The sequence below is a fragment of the Vulpes vulpes genome, chromosome 9 (assembly GCF_048418805.1).
Source record: "Vulpes vulpes isolate BD-2025 chromosome 9, VulVul3, whole genome shotgun sequence".
In the NCBI taxonomy this organism is placed as follows: domain Eukaryota; kingdom Metazoa; phylum Chordata; class Mammalia; order Carnivora; family Canidae; genus Vulpes; species Vulpes vulpes.
In genome coordinates, this window is record NC_132788.1 from 2,156,647 (window position 1) to 2,177,008 (window position 20,362).

Here is a 20,362-nt window from a genome sequence, read left to right on the forward strand (position 1 = left end):
GAGGGGCCCCCGCAGGACAGAAGGGGAAGCAGAGGCAGGTGGGGAGCCTGGGGGGGGGGCCGGATGGGAAGCAGGCTGTGCTGCTCTGGCCCATCATTGCTCCCACACTGTGGCTTTAGTTTTGAGTGAAGTGGGAAGTGGTTGAAAAGACCTGCCTGTGTCCGACAGCTCTGGGTACCCACTGAGTGCTCGCTCGTAGGCCTTTCTTAGCGTATGGCAGCACGTTGGCCCAGGAACGCGGCGCGGGCAGGTTAAAGGCAAGGGTGTTCTTGACTGTCCAGCGGCCATGGCCTGGCAGTGGCTTTGGACATGGCTCCCCTGCAGCGGGGCAGCAGTGATTCAGGGGTCCCATCAAAGCAGTTTGCCGTGTGTCTGTTTTGGGGAAAGGCGTGTTTCAGGGGCTTCTGCTTTGCGCACAGTGACCTAGGCCTGGCCTCCCTTGCTGGCGTGAATGGGCTCCTCTCTGTTCCTATTTATTTATTTATTTATTTATTTATTTATTATTTATTTATTTATTTATTTATTTATTTATTTATTTATTTATGATAGTCACACAGGGAGACAGAGAAAGGCAGAGACACGGGCAGAGGGAGAAGCAGGCTCCATGCACCGGGAGCCTCACATGGGATTCGATCCTGGGTCTCCAGGATCGCACCCTGGGCCAAAGGCAGGCGCCAAACCGCTGTGCCACCCAGGGATCCCTTCTCTGTTCCCTTTGACCCTGTATAACCAGATCCATGTCACAAGAGAGCCAGCCCCGCTGTGCACTAGGTGAGGACCCCCACTCCCCTAGCCCCCAGGTTAGGAAAACACGTATTCCCAGGGCTTCCTCCAGGAGACCCTCCCAGGTAGCCGGGGGTGTGGCCGTCACCACGTAGGCCTCCAGGATGTCCTCTGCAGCCTCTGTGCTCTGCTCTGCACTCCTGACGCTCGTGCACATGGTCTGGTCTGCTCCCTGACGTCAGGGGCTAAGGCCCTGCTTTTTGCCTGGGGCCCCTGTTTGCTTCTCCCCCTTGGAGGCAGTGGCTTTCCAAACTGGGGGTGGGGTGGGGGGCAGAGTCGGCCCTGCCTGGCAGGGCGCGGGTGCTGCCCTGTGCTGTTTTTTCCTGCCTGAAGTTCTGAGCCTGTTTTCCTCCGGGGCTCAAGGAACCTGCCTTAGCGTCGCCAGGCCTTCCCGCGGCAGCAGCCTCGGGTCCTCCGTGACATTGCACGCCCTTGGGGCTGAACTGTGCCGCTTGCCAGTTAAGTGTTGCGCTTGAAATAGCTCTCCCCCAGCAGGTGTCTGCTGCCCCTGGTGCAGCGAGGAGGGCAGGATCTGGAGTCCGTTGGACGCCACTGCCGTCCTTCCAAGTTTGCGCGCTGCTCCCTGCGGGGCGCTGGACCAGGCCCGGGCCAGATGGCAGACACGGGGTAGTGCTGGGGGCTTCTGCCGGGGCCAGGGCCCCACTGCAGTTCTCGCCAGTCAAATCAGCCTCAGCCGCTTCTGTGTATTCATAAGAGAAAATTTTAAATTCTCACTTCCCCTTGTGCAGAGTGGTTTACCAGGGGGCCAGTGATCGCCCTGGGCCGCTCAGCCGAGGACGGTTCTGCGGCTTGGTGGTTAGAGCTCGTGCAGGGTGGTTCACCTGGAGGCGGGTGGTTGCCCTGACCGCTCAGCCCAGGAGACTCCCTGCGGCTTGGTGGTGAGATGTCTGCCCCGCACGAAGCCCCCTGGATGCCCGACCGCCAGGTGGGGGCCTCTGCCGTGGGGACTCCTCCTTCTTGCCCAAAGCTGACGGGCTAGTCCACGTGACCATGGGAAACTCTGTGTCCCTGGCACCCTTGTACTTGACGCTGGCCCGCCTGTCGGTTCGGGTGGGTTCGGATGGCAGATGGCAGCCCTGGGGGGCCGCTGTGGAGCAGGCTCCTGCGAGGGGCACCTCCCTCGCCTGCCGCCGTCACAGCCTCGGCCGCCGGGGTGCGCGTGGTGCGCGTGGTGCGTTTCCTTAATAAGAACCGCTGCTGCTTCCCAGGCTCGCAGAGGGGGGGCGGGAGCATAGCATCCCCGGGGGCTCCGGAGCCCTGGCACCCTTGCTCTGAGGCCGTCCCTCCCCGTGCCTGACGTGCGTCTCCGCCCAGGGGCCCCGCTCCACCCTTGCTGCTGGGGCCCTCCGGAGCCTCCGTCCTCTACCTCTCCGGGGCTGAGGTCTGGGAGACGGACCCCGGCCGCAGAGACGCCCGCCTTGCTCGCAGTTGCACGTGGAACGGGAAGGAGTTGGGAGCGGAGCTGAGCGGGGGTCAGGGGGGAGCAGTTGGCGTCCGGGTCTCGCCTCGGGGGTGTTCGCTGTGAGCGCCCCGGTCAAGCGCCGCTGCCCCCGGCCTGTCGCCGCCCCGAGCCCGCGTCCTGGCCATTCCCTGGGAGTCGGGAGCCTTGAGGCTGCGGTGACCCCGCGCAGCATCTGCTTGTTATGTAATGTGACAACACGGGGATGAAATAGAAACCAGATGTCGGGGCGGGGCCACGCAGTCCTCATCAGTGGGCGCCGGCAGGGCCTGGCTCCACTCTCCTCCGTTCCAGGCCCACGGCCCCGGGACAACGGGCTCCGGGGGGGCGCCGGGACCCAACCAAAGCCTTGGCTGACGGGGAGACCCCGATCCAGTGCCATCCGCTCTCCTGGGAAACTGCACGGGATTTTCTGCGCCCTGTTACGTAAGTGCAGAGGTGGCTCTGTGTGGCCTAGTGACCTGCTAGCCGGGGTCTGTCTGCCGCCTCCTCCCCGGCCTCCGTGCTCTGCGTGTGGGGTGTAAGGGGGTCTGCGGTGCGCCAGGCAAGGGGCTGGGGCACGTGCGCCGCCCGCAGATAGCGCCGTGGGCACCGGGACCCCCCGCCAGCCCCTGTGCCCAGTGCGGGGCGCCGCTGACCTCTCCTGGGACGCGGGAGTCCCCGTCACCTGCGCTCTCTGCCCGGGTGCCACGAGCGCGGTCTTTGCCCTGACACAGAGTGCCTCCCTCTCGGGCAGCGACAGCCGTCAGGACGGTGGGTGCATGTTTCACTTTTGTCTAAAAACCGAAAATCCCTCCTTTACCATTATTTTCCGTTCGTAGGCTGATCTTCCAGAGAGATCTGGAGGTTCGGCACTTTGCTAAGAAGACCCTCTGGAAACAAAACCTAGGAATCTTGGCTAGCGTCTGTCACCCCTGGGTTGCTTTAAAGCCTCGCGGAATTAGGTTCTTGTTAGGAACAGCTGTGCTGAGGGTCATCCCGACATCCTGGGTTCCAGGGACCCAGCTCAGGGAGGCAGAGCCAGGTCTGTGGTTCCTTCTAGTCCCCAGCGTGAACCTTCCCTCCGGGTTCTCACTTTCTCATCTCTGAAACGATGGCCGGTATTCATGGACTGCTCCCTGGATGCTAGGCCAGTGCTAAGCGTGTGAGTGAAATCTCCTACGTGATCCTTAAAGCACACCTATGAAAGTAGGTGCTTTCATGACCCCATTTCACTGTGAGGAAACAGCCCAGGGAGGGTGGATGCTGTGCCCGGGGTCAGTTGGGCAGGGCCCCAGGAGACAGGACGTCTCTGGCTCTTTCCAGCTCTTGGCTGTGGCCTTCTCTTCCGGGGGGACGCGGGGCCTTCGCCGCCTGATGCTCGTGGGCCTCGGTCTTCAGTTTGTGCAGGAACGTCAGAGGCCGGGGCCGACCCTCACCCTGACAGTGAGATTGTGTGCCGTTCCTCAACCCCTGGTCCTAGGAGAAAACGTAAAACACTCCAGTAGCTTTATTCTGTTATGATTGTCCAAAAAGAGAACTTGAAAAAAAAAAAAACCCACCCAGTGGCATTTGGAAGACTAAGCATGGTTGTCAGAAAATTATCCAAGTAAGTAGAACTTTTCCTAAAATCATTTTCTCAGACAGGAGTTGTCCTTTGACCATTTAGAAAGCCGTGTTTAGGATCCACGGTGGGCCCTGAGAGCTGGTGACGCGGTGGGCCCCCGTTTTCCAGGCAAGTGTGGGGCTGCTGGCACCATGCAGAGCCCCAGGGCCTCTGGCTGGTCCGGCTGCCAGCCTTTACGTCCCACCGGGTCCCAGCAGGGGCCGTGGGGCATCACAGGGAGGCCACAGTCACATCTTGTCTCGTCTCATGCTCTGAGGTGCTTTGTTTCTAGGTATAACCCCTTCTTCGTGGTTCTACAAACAGCCCATGTTTGTCTAAGGGTCTCGGGCTCGGACCCCACCCGCACAGACGGCTGCTGGGGCACGGAGCCCACTCCGGGTACCAGGCTGTGTGCCCAGGGCTCTTGTCCTCCCTCGTGTCAGGTTTCCAGACCCTTCCGGGCACCTGATGCCATTAAGAAGGCAAAGCGTGCATGGACACGGCCTGAGAAGGATCTTGCTGGCAGCGCGGCCCCTGGAGGGTGTGAGGCCAGAAGATGAGCGTGAGGAGCACAGCCGGTACTGCTCCCGTGGGCCCTGCGGCTCCCTGTCCTGCCGGGCGGGGGGGTGCATAGCTCCCTAGGGCGGCGGAGCAGGAGGGGGCACGGGGTTCAGGCCCTCCTCGTGCACCCCCAAATGCCCCATGCATCTCAGAAGCACTTTCCAGAAGGTTCTCTTTGAATAGTCCCTGCATGGTGTGGGGCTGGGTGGGAAACAAGATGAGGGTCAGCGGCCAGTGTCTGGGGTACCCGGGGGTGGGGGTCCTGCGTTTGCTCTTACCGTCCCCGCACCGCATCCCCCGGTCACCGTGCAAGCCAGGTGGGTGCTGGGGCCAGGCAGTGTCCGTGCTTGAGGGCCTAGGTCCTGCCCTCTGGCGGGCTGTGCTGGGGACCCTGCCCCGGGTGGCCAGCCCTGTCGTTGAGCAGATGTCCGATGGCTTGTTTTAAATGAAGAGCATCTTGTCCTACTTACGTGTGTGTGTTTTTGCGTGGGGACCAAGGCCGTGAGGCGGAGTGTGGTCAGGGCACTGCTGGTCCGGCTGCGTGAGGGGCCCAGACCGGTGTTGGCCCAGGACCACTTGGCGCGGGAGCAGGCGTCCGCCGCCTCAGCCAGTGACTCCGAGGGCCTCCTTGTCCTCGGTCCCCATCACTGACCTTTGGCCTCGGGTCAGCGGCCTGCATCCGACCGTCGGGCCCCGAGAGTCCTGCGGGGCTGGGCCTTGCCTGCCTTCTAAGTGTAGGAAGAGATGGGAAGTGTCAGGAAAACAGCAGACATTGGGGATTTCTTCAGAGAACGGACCACCGGGGAAGAGCCCGGCACCTGTGAACCCAGATCCATCGTCACTTTCCAGAAGCAAGGCTGATGGGGGCGTCGTCGAGATCTTGGACCCTCCGCTGGTTGTTTAAGTGGGATGATTCCATCCTGCGGGCAGTCGGGGAGCAAGGGTAATTCCTTCTGTGGGGAAATGACCGTGCCTCCGCCTGTCCCCGCAGTGCCGGTTCTCTATCATCTGAAAGACCGGGAACCCGATACTTGTCTGTGTTTGCTGCCTGCCTGGCCATCCTGGACGTCGTTCAGATTCATGGCCTGTGAGGGCAGCGACAGCTGTGTTCCCAAATGTGTTTAGGTAATGGGGCTTCGGAGGAGTGTTTGTTAGGGACTTGTCTGTGCAGATTAACTGGCGTGTGCACTTTGTGTGTGTGTCTGTGTGTAAATACATTTAAATTTGAAATGCAAGTTTCATTGGTCCATTAGTCTAGGGATGGCTGGAATTTAGTAACTAAATGAAACTAAGCTGCACATATGCAAATAATTTGAGCATGATTGAAAACCAAACCGAGTTCTTATTTATCCTGCCTACAAATCTGGAAACTTGTAGAACTTATTTTGGCTTTCTCTTTGAAAACAATTCATGCAGAAATAGCGTTATATATGCAAAAATACAAAAAAGGATAAAGAAAAAACAAGCCCTTTGCCCCTTTCCGGGCTCTCTCGCAGAGTGGCTTCCACAAAGGACGGGGCAGGAGCAGGCTGTCCTGCCATCAGCTTTTAGGGCCTGGGGAGGACGCCCGTGGCACGGCCTTCAGGAGCCCCGGGCTCCCCAGGAAAGGGGGTGCAGACCCCCAGCGCTCACTGAACCAGGCTTCTCAAAGCTGCAGGAGTGAGCGGGGTCCCTGTCACCGTCCAGAGAATGCACTGAGCATAGAGGCCTGCCACGCAGACTCCTCACATCAGCTGCCGGTGCACCTGCCGCCTCGTTGAGGAACCCGTGGGCCACCAGCGTGCGTGAAAGCTTACCCCTGGGTCACTGTCCCTGTAGCTGGGGAGCACCGCAAAATAAACATGAAACAAGTAAGATGAATGTGGCTGTATTTGTGCTAATCTAATTGATTTCTCACCTATACTTGGGTTAGAGAAACACCCGCTGAGCCTTCGGGGACCCAGAAAGTGCTAGACTCCCTGAGTGACCCAGGAAAGGGTGTCGTCCAGACTGTGTGGACCTCACCGATGCCTTTGGCTGGGCCCTGTGTGCCACCGTGAAGACCTGGACCCCAAATCATTTTCCTTCCCTTCCCTTTCCCTTCCCTCTCCCTCCCCTCTCCCCTCTGTCTCCCCTCTCCCTTCTCTTCCCTCTCCCTCCCTCCCTCTCCCTCCCCCCCCCCCCCCCCAGCTCTAGAAGACCATAGGCAGAATCCTGTTTTTCCACTTGAAAATAGGCGTCGTCTGTACAGCGTCATTCCCAATCCCCACTGAACAGGCTGGGAAACGGGGACGAGCAGCGTCTGCAGACGTGAGGGGACAGCGGGGCCGCTGGGCTCCTGCCCCCCGGGGCTCTTAGCGGAAGGCAGCGGTGTTTTTGGTGTTTTCGGTGTTTACGGAGCCGGCCCAGGGGAACATCGCCGTCTGCGCGAAACTTTCCCTCAGGCCCGGATCTCCTTTTGAAGCAGCAGGTCTTTTGAAGGAGCAAGAAGTTTAAACAGACTTAAACTATTTTGACACACTGAGCGTTTAGGACGTTTTCACGTACGCTGTGATGTGCCTTCCACCGTGACTCCCAGAAGCCTTGGGAGTTCGGCTGGGCCTGGCGTGCGACTGTGCTTTACACGTTACTAATAACGGAAGAACACCTGCCCCCACCTAGCGTCCCTGCCCCACCACTGCCCGGTGACTGCATGGTGCACCCCACTCGACCCTCAGGCAGGTGGTGAGCCCTCTTGCACCAGGCGCGGGCCCGTCCACGCCCACCCAGGGCCTCGTGGATCGAGGGCTTCCTGGCTCCGCCTTGCACATTTGCGGCATTCGTTCCAAGGATGTGTGAGGGTTGAGCACCTGAGGTCGGCAGGCCTGGGTGGGGAGGCTGGGGTGGAGATGCAGGCCCCTGATGTGGGAGCTGGCCTGCGAGCTCAGGGGCCCCGGGGAGGGGGGCGGCGTGGAGGGCCTGAGGGGGCCACTGGTCACAGAGGGGGGCATCCTTAGTCGGTGCTCGACGGGGCGGGAGCTGGGGACCTCGAGGCTGAGCACTGACAGGGACCCCAGGGAGGGGACCTCGGGCATCGCGGGGCTTCCAGAGCCCCCCACCAAAGGTCCTGGGCTCGGGCCTCCCCAGGGGCTGTGGGTGAGCGCAGCACCCCTTGTCTGTGCAGAAAACACAGCCGCCGAAGCTTCTTTCTAAGAAGGAGGAGCGGGGCTCTGGTTGCTGCAGGACGCAGCTCACCAATGAGCTGTTTTTTACGGTGTTCAGGGGTGACTTCAAGTTGTCGCTTGACGAGCAGACCATGGAGGCAGCAGCTCGACCGGTTGGTTTCCTCAACTGTGAGTCAAAGAGAAGCACTGAAAATGTTATGACCAGAGGGTTTCAGGAGGAGAACGAAGCCAAACAGCTGCAGCGAGCAGATCCCTGGGGGAGCAGTTGGGCCGTGCCCGTGGCCAGCGACCGCCTCCCTGCAGGGCGCAGGTCTCCTCCCGCCCCCAGAGGTGCGGGGACACAGCCAGGGACAAACCGGCCCCCTTTGTCTAGACGCCAGGTCTGGGCGACCAGGGGAAGCAGAAGCTCATCCAGGTGCTAGAGGAAGACAAAAGTAAAGCAAGAAGCAGGTATTTCTAGTTGTCACGTCCTGGTGGCTTCCCTGAGCCCCGTCCTTCCAGCCCCTTGTGCCTGCCCTTGCCCTGGCTGATCATGAGGCCCGGGCCCCGCTCAGGACAGCGGGGTGACCGTCTCTTGGGCCCCCTCTTGGGAATATGAATCCTCGTGTCCCACACTCCCCGCAAGGACTCTGATGGGAAGAATTCAACCTGAGAGCCACTTTTAGGGAAGGGTGAGAGGTGACTTGCTTTTCTTGGGAGCAAACAATTACCGGATGACTTCTTCCACCGACAGCCTCGCCCACAGTGGGTGCTCGTTTAAAACACCTCCCGTCCGCCTGGCACTGCCACCCTCAGGCCGAGAGGTGGGTGCCGTCTTCCTGGGGGGCCGGCCAGCGATGCCGAATGTCGCTGGGTGTCGTGGTTCCTTCCACGCTGCAGCTGGAAGAGGTACTGGTTGAGGTGTTCGGGGCCGTGGGCTAACGCAGCACGTGGAGGCCCCTCCCACGAGGAAGCGCTTCTCCCTGGTCCTGCCCGGGCAGGCCTGCGCGTTGCCTCGAGGGCTTTGGCGAGTTTCCCGCAGACCTGGATTCCACGCAGGGGCCCGACTCCCCACTCCCGTCCCAGCTTGGCAGCTTTAGACCTGGGCCCGCGTGACCCACGGGCGAATTTGCTGGCGCTGGGCTTGCCCTGACTCGGAAGCGGCCTCCCGACAGCTCCTTCGGCCACCGCCTGCCGATCCCCTGAAGGGTCCACGCGCTCCTGTGGAGAAAATGTGCTCCAGCTAGAGCAGGGCCCTCTAACGGTGTGAGCCCCGCGGGGTCCCGGCTGTGGCTCTACCGGGGTGTGCCGGTCACTACAGTGAGCCGTCGGCGCACAGCGTCAGTGATTGCCCGAACCCCCTTTCCACGGCTGCAGCCGTGGGGGCTGCGGGGCCCTTTGCCCGGGAGCGGGGGGAGGGGACAGCAGCCACGCAGGGAGTGGGCTTCCGCAGGGCGACATGGGAGGGCCGGACGCAGCCCGTGAGCCCGGATGGCCCGGAGGGAAGGCCGCGTGGGCGCCCACAGGCCGTGGTGAGGACGGCTCCCCCGTCCTGCGGCAGCCGCACGGGTTTATGTGGACAGACGCGCGAAGTGAGTCATGGGCGTTTTGCTCTCTCCTCCCTCGTTCAGGCGATGTGCGATCATGGAAAAGGAGAAAAGCAAGAAGAGAGGTCTGGAAAAAGTCTGTAAGAACTGGTGAGGGGAAGACTGGGCGTTTTCACAGCTGCCCGGGCCTCGCGGGGAGTCGGAGGTGTGCTCTTTCCACTCGCGTGTTCTCCTTCCCGTCCGCAGGACGCTCGGGCCGCTTCCCCCACGTTCCTGGAGCACAGGTGGCGGCCGCTGCGAGGCTGTTTTTTCCTGCTCACTTGGAGGAAGAGGAAAAGACACCACGACACAAAGATGGCTTTGTGAACGAGGGGCCTCCCGGGCCCTCTGATCCAGAACTTTCCGCGATGGTGGAAGTGGCCTGTAGCTGCTGTGCCAGACACGGTCGCCCCGGCCTTGGGTGGCGATGGAGCGCTCAGATGTGGCCGGGGGGACCGGGGAGCAGAACTTTACATTTAATTTAATTTGAATTAATTTTAATTTAAGTAGCCACCTGTGGCTAGTGGCCACTTAGAGTCCACACCAAGGAAGGCTCTGGAAGGAGGACTGGAGGCTCTGTTCTTTATTCAGTTATTTGAAAATAGAAGGCTTAATCCGTTTGAATTTCCTGGTTGGATTAAAAAAGAGGGTTGCTTGTGCTGGGAATACTTTGACAGTGAGTGGCCTGGGCGGCGTCGGCCCAGGGCTGGATTTACGGCTCTTCTCCAGGCCGTTTGGGAGATGGCACGAGAGAGATCCTGTGTCACAGACGGGCACCGGCGGTTCCAGGCGGGGCTCACGTGGTCACGAGGGGCACACGTGCCCTCCGTGGTGCGTACAAGGGGCCATCGAGGGGGTTCAGCCGAGGAGGTCCTCGGGCCGGATCACCCCGCCCCGCCCCCCACCCCCGCCCCCCACCCCTTCCCATCTGCTCTGTCCTCAGCTGTGTCCCTCTCATGTTACACACCCCGGGAGCAGCCAGCTCGAGCGGGCGGGGCAGCAGGACACACGGGCAAACGGACATCCAGATGGACTTTACACAGTCTGGGGGCTCTGAAGTCACTGGGAGCCAGCCAGTGTAGACAGACCTCACTCCACGGTCCCACCCTTGACCCTTCCCCTCACTCGGGGAATCGACTCTCGTTGACGTGTGTGCTGCGGGACGGGCCTCAGCCAGTAAGTAAGCGCGGCCCCTCGCCCGCGGACGTCACGTGACCGTGTGTCGCTGCTCGACCTTGCCCCGCTCGTGAAGGGCGCCCTCTGCCTCTGGACCGGGCTCCCCTCGTCGTGTTTATGCGGCCCGGTGAGCATGTGAGCCGCACCCAGCCGGCGAGCTCTTCTCCCGGGCGCGTGCTGCATCCCGCCTGGCCTGGCTTGGGGTCGCAGCCGGCTCTCTGCTGTGCCAAGACGGAATTTCGATCCCTGATGTGCTGACTTCTGGGGACTGTTGGTGGTGACAGACGCCCCCTCCATCCCAATTTGTAAATATTTGATGAAGAAGGGGTGTCTCCCCACCCAGTACGTGTTGGGGGAGGAAATAAGGTCATCCGTCGTGTGACGCAGTCCGCCGCCTTCCTGCGAGGTTCCCGGTGATGGGATGGAAATAATTCCGTGAAGGGGGACGCCACATGCGGCCCCGGAGGTGCAGCGAGGGTTTCCATCCTGCTGGGTTCACCTGGGCACGTGCGCTCTGATGGGGACCCGGGGCTTGGTGAGATGCAGCCAGCGTTCCTGTGACGTGGATCATCGTGTGCTGCTCGTCGGGGCTGAGATAAAGCAGAGCCTGGAACGAGGGCGGTGGATGGTGGACGGGGCTGACCGCCCCCGAGGGTCATCGAGAGGTAGATGGGCTTCTCCCACGAGGTGCTCCGCGCTCGGGAGTCACGAGTTGTGGTGCCTGCGCCGGACGGGGGTGGTGATGGCGAGGCGGCTGGCCAGGGTGTTGGCGGTGTTCGCGCTCCGGCCTCAGGTGCCCTGGAGGCTCCCCCGAGTGAGGGGCTGTCGCGCCGATGGGCCCCCGTGAGTCAGGTTCCCCGTGACGCTCCGGGGCTGTGCCGGCCTGTGCAAGACCACGGCCTGTCCAGGGGCCCGGCCCGATGGTCCCGGGGAACCGGGCTTGCATCCCAGGCTCGTCTGCTGCCGGGAGGCCCAGACATCCCCCTACCTGCCCTGAGCTCGCGCCACGCTTTCGGGGGGAGGGTTATGTGGTTTGGTGCTTCTTGTGCTTCGGCCATTGATTATGTCATCGCGTGACCATATCGTGGGCACGTTCGCCCGTCGCGGTTGCGTCACACTGACCGACCCATGATGCCTGGGCCTCTCCCACATTTTACTTCCATCCCTGCCTTTTCCTGGCCCCTCGCCGCCTGCTTCGGTGACAGCGGTGATGGGGCCGGGCACACGCTGCCACCACGGGGGTGGGCTCCGGGCAGCTGCGGGCCGGACCTGTTGCTCCTCGGTCGGAAGAACACCAGGGACCTTGATGTGAAAATCCACCGTCGCTCACTAGGCCTCTGTTTTCTCCGAGCTCTGGAGAGCCGAACGCCGTCTTGCTGAGCGTGTCTCCTCGGCTTTGGGTCCCCGAGGCGCCGCGGCCTGGTGGCCTTCGAGCTGTCCGGCGAGGCCTGGGCCGCAGTGGCTGGCGTCTCCGTGGCGCAGCGCGTTCCTGCGGGAAGGTCTGCGTGCCGTCCGTGGGGCCTGCGGCCTGGGAGCCCCGTGAGCCAGTAGCAAGTGGGGCTGACCGTGAACGGACGTGCATGCAAGGTGGCACTGTCCTGTGAGTGCGTCCTCTCAGGTGAGCTTCCCTTACAGCAGGGGCAGGGGACCACCGTCTCGTGGCCACTCACGCTGGCCGCTGAGTCCGGGCCTCAGCTCCAGAGCTCTCTCTGTTCAGCGAAGGTGTCTGCAAAGACCGGGTGGGAGAAAACACCCGCAGGCCTGGCTGCCCCCCGGGCGCCTCCTCCATGGAGTCATCCGGGGCACCTGCACATGCCCTGGGGTCTGTGCCTGCCCCTTGGGGTAGCCTGGGCTCCGGAGGAGATGCGAGAAACCATCGTGCACAGGCGCTGGCCCGCCTCGAGCAGTGGGACCCAGGAGCCATCCCTGGTGGCTGCCCTGGGGACAGGGTGGCCTCACTCGGGCAGTGCCACCTGACGTCTCTCCGAAGTGCTCCTGTGCCATGGAGCGGCCGTTTCTGGTTATTAGCTCTAATGAGGATGTAGGGAACTTTAAACAAAAATGTGAATTAAAAAGAAAATTGGGGCCAGGTCCTAGGCTGACGAAGCTGGCGTAGGGCTGCAGAGAGCCGCGGAAAGCAGCCCCTGCTGAACGAGATGCCCGTGATGCTGGCATGCCCGGGGGTTGCCGTTGTCACGCTGTGTGTACACGGTGCTGCTTTTAAATAAGCCTCGGGAAGAGCTTTGCTCCTACTTCTCCTGGGATGCTCCAGAGAGAGATGTCCTGGCAGGTGCATTTGTCAAAGCCTGTCCCTCCAGGCCGCTGGTCCCTGTGCCTGTGGCTCCTGAGCTGGACGTGCATCCCGCGGAGCACAGAGGGGACCGGTGGACTGTCCCCCAGGGACAGCGTGGGCACCAGGAGGAGGGGGAACCCTTCTCTAGTGAGCAGAGTTGCTGTTGCTCCTGAAGTGCGACAGTGACCCGCAGACCGCCCGGGGCAGCTCCGCCTGCCGCCCTCACCTGTGCTGATGTGCAGACTGCTTTTCTGTTGTGCTTTGTTTTAAAGTTTGCTCTGGACTCTGGTCAGACCCTGGTCACTTACTTGGAGGCTTCCGATTAGGAAGCAAATGAGGGCAGCTTCTTGACCATCGCGTGGCTACCGGAGGCAACAGTGGAATTGCCTGTGGTTTGGACTTGTCGGTGGATGGTGTCCATCTCCTGCAGGAGGCTGGGCAGTGTGCGGCTCCAGCCCCGGGCAGTGTGGGCTCCCTCGGGGAGTGTGGGGCTCCCCCCTGGGCAGTGTGGGGCCCCCCCAGGCAGTGTGGCCATGGCAACTGCCTCAGCCTCTGGGGCAGGTGTGCTGGGTAGCCCGGGGCCTGGCCCAGGAGCAGCAGGTGAAGGCAGGGCTATAGGGGCTGCCCTCTCCTGAGGAAAACCTGACATCGTGAAAGAAAGAAGACACCATGGAGTCCTTCAGGGCTGGTGCCGAGCTCTGGGTCAGCTGAGCATCTTGCGGCAGGTCAGCAGCAAAGGGAACGCAGCGCTCCTGGGATGGCAGGACAGCGCACGACAGCGGGGTTGCACCCTCTGAGCGTTCATGGAGCTGCAGGACCCCTCACCCCCACTTTGGAGGTTTAGGTAGTTGCCCACCCATGGGAATTTTGAGGGTACGGGTGCACCGCTGGTCACGTGTCCTGCACCTTGCATCCAGCAGAGTGACACAGAGCCTCTTGGTCAGGCCTCCCAGGCAGAGAGGGGACCCAGGCCCAGATGACTCTGTCATGCCCCCATCCTGGCCTCTGGGGGCCTCCCTGGGTCCCTGACAGGGACAGGGGTGGGGGGGGGGCAGCCCAGTCTTTACATTGATAGTAGCATAAAGATAATTCTTTTTTTACATATAAAAATACACAGAAATGAAAGTTTTGTTATTTTTTTCCTGTGCCCCAGGGAACATCTTTTGGAAGCCTTCTAGATCACTGTTCCGTTCTTTGGCAAGAATAATCAAATATTGAATGTCAAGGGAAATGAGAGCAAATAGTTCCGAGATCCTCCGATTTAGACAGGCCTGGCGAGCAGCGTCTCTGAGTTTATCTGCTCCAAGAATCTTCCGGGCTCAGGTAGACAAACTGATTCTTGTGCCCCACCTGCGACCCCGGGGAAGCCCCAGGCCACCGGGAAGGACCACGGAGGTTTGTCATTTAATGACCGCGTTCCCCGAGGAAGAGCCAGAAATGATCAGATAAATGCTAAGGCCTGCAACAAAGCTCCCAAGGCTTCTTTTAAATGCCAGCCAGAGTTGTGACCCTGATCCCAGGAAGCCGGGACAGGCCTCTGAGGCTGCGGGAAATGTCGCGACCTTTAGAATCTAAGAGTCAGCGCTTAGTTGGTCGCCTCCGTTTAAGAAAGAGACGATACCCACTGAAAGGGAAAGACGGAGGGAGCCGGGCAGTGGCGCTCCAGGGCGGGACCCTGTCCCAGGTGGTAGTGAGGCCCCTGGGAGCCGGCACATGCACCTGCCACTCTGGCTGTGCAGGACCTTATGGTCCTTTCCCGCCCAAGGGCCGAGAGTCGCCCTGGAGCCTCTGTGCCTCAGTGTCCCCACCTTAGAGTGGGGACATCGGGGAAGCTGGCGCCCTCGGTTCTGTGGTGCGTGAAGGTGCAGTCAGCTCCCGGGGGAGCCTAGTGCTCGTGAGCGCCAGCTCCTGCTGTCAGGAGCCCCCGGCAGCGTGGAGGCCGAGGCCCGTGGACCCTGAAGCCGCTCAGCCTGGCTGGCAGGAGGCGGCCGCGGCCCCTCCCGGTGGGCACATGCAGAAACCCTTTGGTAGTGCGCGTCTGTTCTGTGGGTTTTGGTGAGGACGTTTTATTTTTTATTTTATTTTATTTTATTTTATTTTATTTATTTATTTATTTTTGAGGACGTTTTATTAAGGAAGTAAAATGACACCCCCCCGGCGGGAACAGTCAGCTGGACCCAGAGCAAAAGCTTTAGGGAGGTGCACACACGGAAGCCACATGACAGGGGCCTTCTCTTTGAACAGCAGTGATGCTTTTGCTTCTTTTCTATTTAATCATCGAAGTAGGAACTACTTGTTTTAGGAAAATCTTAAAAGAATGAGCATATTTGCAGATGGGGAAAAAAAATCCGTCCTGATCTTCTTGTGACCTGTGACTGTGGACAGCGCCGTGACCACAGGAGCCTGTTCCTGTCCTGTCCCCTCTTGTGTTCTTCTGTGCCCTGTTGGTTTCTCTACAACTGGGCTCTTGATGACTAGAAGATTTTGCTCGTTGGCATCTCACACTCACCATCTTATTTTAACCGTCTTTCCACCTCGTAAGGAGACCCTCTTTGAGTGGCCGGTGGCCGTGAAGTCGTATTACCTGAGTGTCGTCCCGCAGGTGACCTGGGCGCTTCCCCCGTTGGACGCGTCGTGTTTGAGGCTCCTTGGTGACGATGCTCACCTCTTGAGGAAGAACAGGAGCCGAGCTTTTCTGGCCCTTGGCCCGGTATTGACCAGCCAGGGCTCCCAGCGGCCCCGAGGGAGCAGGCCGCCTGGAGGTCTTCGGGCTCACCCCGGCCTGTCCTCTCGTGCTCCCAGGCAGGTTGCCCTGTGCTCCCTCTTCCGTGCCCTCTTGTCCAAGCCTTGCCCACAGTGGACTTCGGGGCACCTGCGCACACTGCTCCGTGGCCTGCTGGCTGCCACTCTTCCTCTCTCCAGGAGGAGACAGCCTCACGCACCCAGAACCCTGGACCAACCAGGCCTGCTCTTTGCCATCACCCTCAGTGTCTCGGTGCTGGGTGTGCACAGACGTGAACAGAGGGAGCCGACGGGGGGGTGGGGGGGCAGCGGTGAGGGCATGTCCAGTGGCGCCCTGTGTGCAGCCTGGCCTCTTCAGGAGGGGGACGTGGCTGTCCCTTTGCAGGAACGTGGTGGTGGCTCCAGGCTCCTCGATGGGCTTGTGTCCTGGCTTTCGACCCACGGCCCCTTTGCCCGGTCCCCCCCGGGCCTTTGCTCTCTCTGGTCCCTTCCCTGCCCGGCTCTCTAACTGCCCTGTGACCATAGAGGGTTGGGCTGGCCAGCTGGGGACCCTGCCCTCTGGGAGCTGCCGTTGGGGGTTCACATCCACTGGGAAGGTGCTGAGCAGCTCTGCTAACATGGGTTTTCTGGAACCCCAGGGCCTTGCAGGATGTTTCCAAATTAACCCGAAAAGCTGGGGTGGGGAGGCCCCCGAGGGCCAAGAACCAGGGGAGCTCATTCTAAGAGAGGCCTTTCCAGTGCATTACTTCAGGGAGTCCGTAGCCTGTGGGGTCCCCTTGGGAAGAGCAGTCGTGAGGCTTGATGGAGGGAGCAACAGCTGGGAAAGCAGCCTTTTCCCGGGCGGACTGGTGGTGGCCCCGGGCCAGTCACCTTTCCCAGGGAGCAGGGGACCCCGCACCACCAGGGAGCTGCTGCTGGCCCCACACCCCAACCCGCAGGCCAGGGGGGCGGTTCCGTTTTATTTCTCGAAGGATGTGCAGCTTCTTTTCAATTAAAAAAAAAAATTAAGACTGTATGTGTTAGAGTCTCCCACTTACTGTTTGGGTGGTAACTGAAGTTGAAGCTGTGAGCTTCCTGCCCGAATCGGCTGGCTTTAGAGGGGACCGGCCACCCCAAACCCCCATTGAACAGCCTCGTTGGCTCCCGAGGGTTTGCCTCGGTCCCGCCCCCATTCCAAAGAAGGAGGAAAAAAGAAGGACACAGAACACACCCCACACTTCGGAGAGCTTCCCTTGGCCTCTCTCGGCTTTGATGTTCAGCTGGCGCCGGTCCTGGCCCTGAACACCTGAAGATGCGCATTTTAACTGACACAGGGGAGAGGCCTGTGCTGCTGTGACCCCGAGGCCGCCCTGGGCCTGGCCGGGCCTGGCCTGGGCCCGGGTTCCTTGGCCCGGTGCCCCGCTCCGACCGGGTTTACCCTCCGCTGCCATTCTCCTCGCAGACGCTCTCGCAGGCCTTTGCGTCACGCCTCGAACAAACAACAAATGCTGAAAGGGTTTGTGTTCTCACCGCCCAAGAGCTGCCAGGGCGCTTGGTTTACTTGGAGGCCAGGCCTGGGGGGGCCTCTGCGCCTCCCTGGGACCGTGTGCATGGAGCAGGGGGTGGCCTGGCAGGTGTTCCGGGAAGGCTGCCGCGGCCGAGCTCCTGCACACCCGAGCTCTGCCTGGGGGGCACCTCTGGAGCCCCGCGCGTCCAGGGCCCCAGCCCCCCCCCCCCCGGGGGGGGGGCCTGTCCTGCCAGTGGGAGGGCACCCCTGCCCGGGACCCCACAGGGAGGCCACAGACAAAGGAGGGGGGGTAGGAACTGCACAACAAAGCTTCTATTTTCATGCAAATGCAGCCAGCGGCTTCCAGGAGCGCTGCCAGTGGAGTTCAGCTGTACCAGGCTCTCTGGAGCGCAGGCCCTTTTTCTAGAAGGTGCTGCTGGACGTTTTCAGTCTTTACGTTATGCGGAACGTGTGGACTTGGAACGCCATACAAAGCACCCACATAGACACTTCCAGTGCTGCACCCCCCACCTGCCAGCCCGCGCTACGAAGTAGAAATTAACCTAAATTAGGAAGATAATTGTCCCCGTGTTAATTGTAGGTTGTCCTTTAGAGCTGTTTTCCTTTGCGAGGCCTCAGCAGCAGGCTGGCTGCGGGCCCTGCTGGGGCTTCCTGCTCGCCGGCGCCCCTTAGAGCCCGAGCTCCAGGAAGAGCCTTCCTGGGGGCCCTCCTGTGCCCTCCTCCCAGAGCCCCCGTGTGCCCCCCCGCCCCCAAGGCCGTGGCACGCACCCAGCCCGGCTGTTCTCAGTGAGCCGGGCACTGTCACGGCTGTCCCCTGTCCGCCTGCCTGCAGCCTCCCCTCCCAGCCCCTGCGCCTGTCCTGGCCCCTTGGGTCCCCCCAGCGCCCCACACCCCTGGGGCCACCCCCGCCCCAGCTGCCCCCTGCCTCTTGTGGCTGCCTGCCCGCTCGCTCTGTCGTCAGCTGGATGAAACTTTGGAAGTAAAAACCGTCGCCACCGTCCTCCCCAGGCCACGTGTAGTTGTTGCATGAGTGGCATAAACCCCAGCGGTGGTGCCGACAGTGTGGCAGCGGGATGTAGTGCTGTGTGTGATCCTTGTGTGATGTGTGTGTGTGTGTGAGATGGGTATGACGTGTGTATGTGACGTGTGTGAGGCGTGTGACACCTGTGTGATGTGTATGTGACAGGTGTGACAGGTGTGATGCGTGTGTGAGGTGTGGGTGATGTCCCGTGGTGTCCCCCCAGCCCCCTCTCAGTGACCGCGCAGGCTCCCGAGGTCGTCAGTCTTACCACCTTCCTGCCTGTCGCACACGGAGAGGCGTCCTTCAACAGTGTAAAGGGGGCCGCTCGCTGCTGCTCGGTGGCCCCACGATGGGGGCCCTGTGTCCCACATCACTGCTGCAGGGGGCCCCCACATTCCGACACGATGGTTGGGGAGGAATTAACTCAGAAGATGGAGTAAAGTCTCATAATTTGGAAAATGTGAGCTCATATTCGGAAAAGAAATAACGAATTGAATTTAGTAAAAATTGTTGAGACGTTTGGGATTTTTAATTAAGAGACTTACTGTGGGTAAAACCCATTTTTGGGATCTGAATCCGTGTTAACTCTTGAAAGCTTTGTTCTGTTGGGAAGCTCCAACTGGAAAGCAACGCGTATTCCCCGTAGCTGACGGCCTCATTTATGTTTTTCTCTCACTTGATTTATCTAAAGCCAAAGTGGTGAGTGAAGATTATGACACTTTTTAAAAAATAAGCCACAGTGGTGACTCCCGGAGGATGGGGTCAGCTCAGCGGGACTGCAGAAGTTACGGCAGGTGTGTGCGCCCCTGTCTGGGGCTGGGGGGCCCCGTGCCAGGAGCGGGGCGCGCTCTAGCCCCCGGGGGCGTAGAGTCCTGGGTGACCTTGGGCAGTCCTTGGGCTCAGGTCCCCGAGCGGGTGGAGAAGGGTCTGCTGCTTACTCCTTCCCCACCTGCTGCCCCTTCTCCTGGGCTGGAGAGAGTCGTCTGTCCCTTTTCGACAGCACAGTGCGGGGCACACGTGCCTCTGGACTTCAGTGGAGGCTTTGGGACTGAAGGAACAGTCACTTCCACTTCCGTTGTTGGGAACACAAAGGTTACCTGTGAAAGTGTCCTCCTGAGTGACACCTGGCCTGAGCTGGCGCCGCCTTTCCTTTTGTGGTTGGGGCTTTACTGCAAACAGCAACAGCAGAAACCTCTTGTGCCTCCAGGCCCCGAAGGTCACGTGTGTATTCCCTCCTCTGACCCCTCAAGCTTCCTCTCCAGTTCAAGCCTTCGATTTTTGAGTGTATGGTGTGAGGTAGGGGTTTTCTTTTCTTTTTTTTTTAAAGATTTTATTTTATTTTTTTGAAGATTTTATTTATTTATTAGAGTCACACACACACAGAGAGAGAGGCCAAGACACAGGCAGAGGGAGAAGCAGAGCCTGATGTGGGACTCAATCCTGGTTCTCTAGGATCACGCCCTGGGCCAAAGGCGGTGCTAAACTGCTGAGCCACGCGGGCTGTCCGGGGTTTTCTTTTCCCATTTTGATAACATTTGTAGGAAACCCCAGGATGGGGACACTGCCTGCTGGCTGAGGCGGAGGTCAGGTTCCCTCTGTTCCTCCGTCCTCTGCCCTCACCTCCTGCCTGGGTCCTGGGGCCTCTGGGCATGACAACTCCCACCCCTCAGCACCCAGACAGGTTCCTTTGAAAAACCAGTGCTGGGGAGGCGCCTCAGTGCCTCAGGCGGTTCAGCATCCAACTCAGGTCATGATCTCAGGGTCGTGAGATCGAGCCTCGTGTGGGGCTCCACGCTTGGTGGGAGTCTCCTTGGGGTTCTCTGTCTGCACCTCCCCCCTTCCCTACGTACTTGCTCGCTCTTTCTCTCTCTGTCAAATAAATACATCTTAAAGAAAAAAAAAACAAAACAAGTGGTAATTTGAGTAGAATTGCATTGACTATATGGGTGAATTTGGGGAGAATTGGCATCTGCACGGTATCGAGTCTTCCCATCCGCCACGTGCTTGTCATCTGTTGGTTGGCACGTCTATAATGTCTTCCAACAGATTTTTATAATTTCCTTCAACGCAGGCCTTGCATGTGTTACATTACATTTATTCTTTGGTGGGTTCTAGGGTCGTTTTTCCTGTTGTAGACGATATCTTTTTTTTTTTTTTAAATTGAGTTTTCTACTGCTGGTCTATGGAAACACAGTTGATTTTTGCATTTTATTTTTATATCCAGTCACTTTCTCAAAGTCTTCGCATTTCTGAAAGTTTTTCCTGTAGATCTTTGGGGTTTCGGAGACAAAGAACATTAACTGTAACCATGACAGATTTGCTTTCTAATTACTGTGTTTATTTTCCTTGTCTCACTGTGCTGGCTGAGAATCCCAGTTCCGCTTGGAGGAGGAGCGGGAAACGGGGCTTCCTTCTGGCGTCCCTGACACTCAAGGGAAGGCCTCTGACACGTCCCCGCTTCGGAGGGGTGGTCGCCGGAGGTTAGCGTAGATTCCCCTGCAGTGAA

The 20,362-nt window shown here is 60.0% G+C and overlaps 1 protein-coding gene across 6 annotated transcripts in view; it reads left to right on the forward strand.

Moving 5' to 3' along the window:
- HDAC4 (histone deacetylase 4) overlaps nucleotides 1-20,362 on the forward strand; it is a 263,985-nt gene that overhangs the window by 66,780 nt on the left and 176,843 nt on the right. For 3 of the 6 annotated variants that reach the window (XM_072718998.1, XM_072719000.1, XM_072718999.1), the window contains exon 1: nucleotides 2,319-2,689. The exons of the other annotated variants lie outside the window; for them this stretch is intronic. In XM_072718998.1, the coding sequence (XP_072575099.1) occupies nucleotides 2,485-2,689 (205 nt within the window). In that variant the 5' untranslated portion in view covers nucleotides 2,319-2,484. Of the gene's footprint in view, nucleotides 1-2,318; nucleotides 2,690-20,362 lie in introns of those variants that run through there. 6 annotated transcript variants of the gene reach the window in all.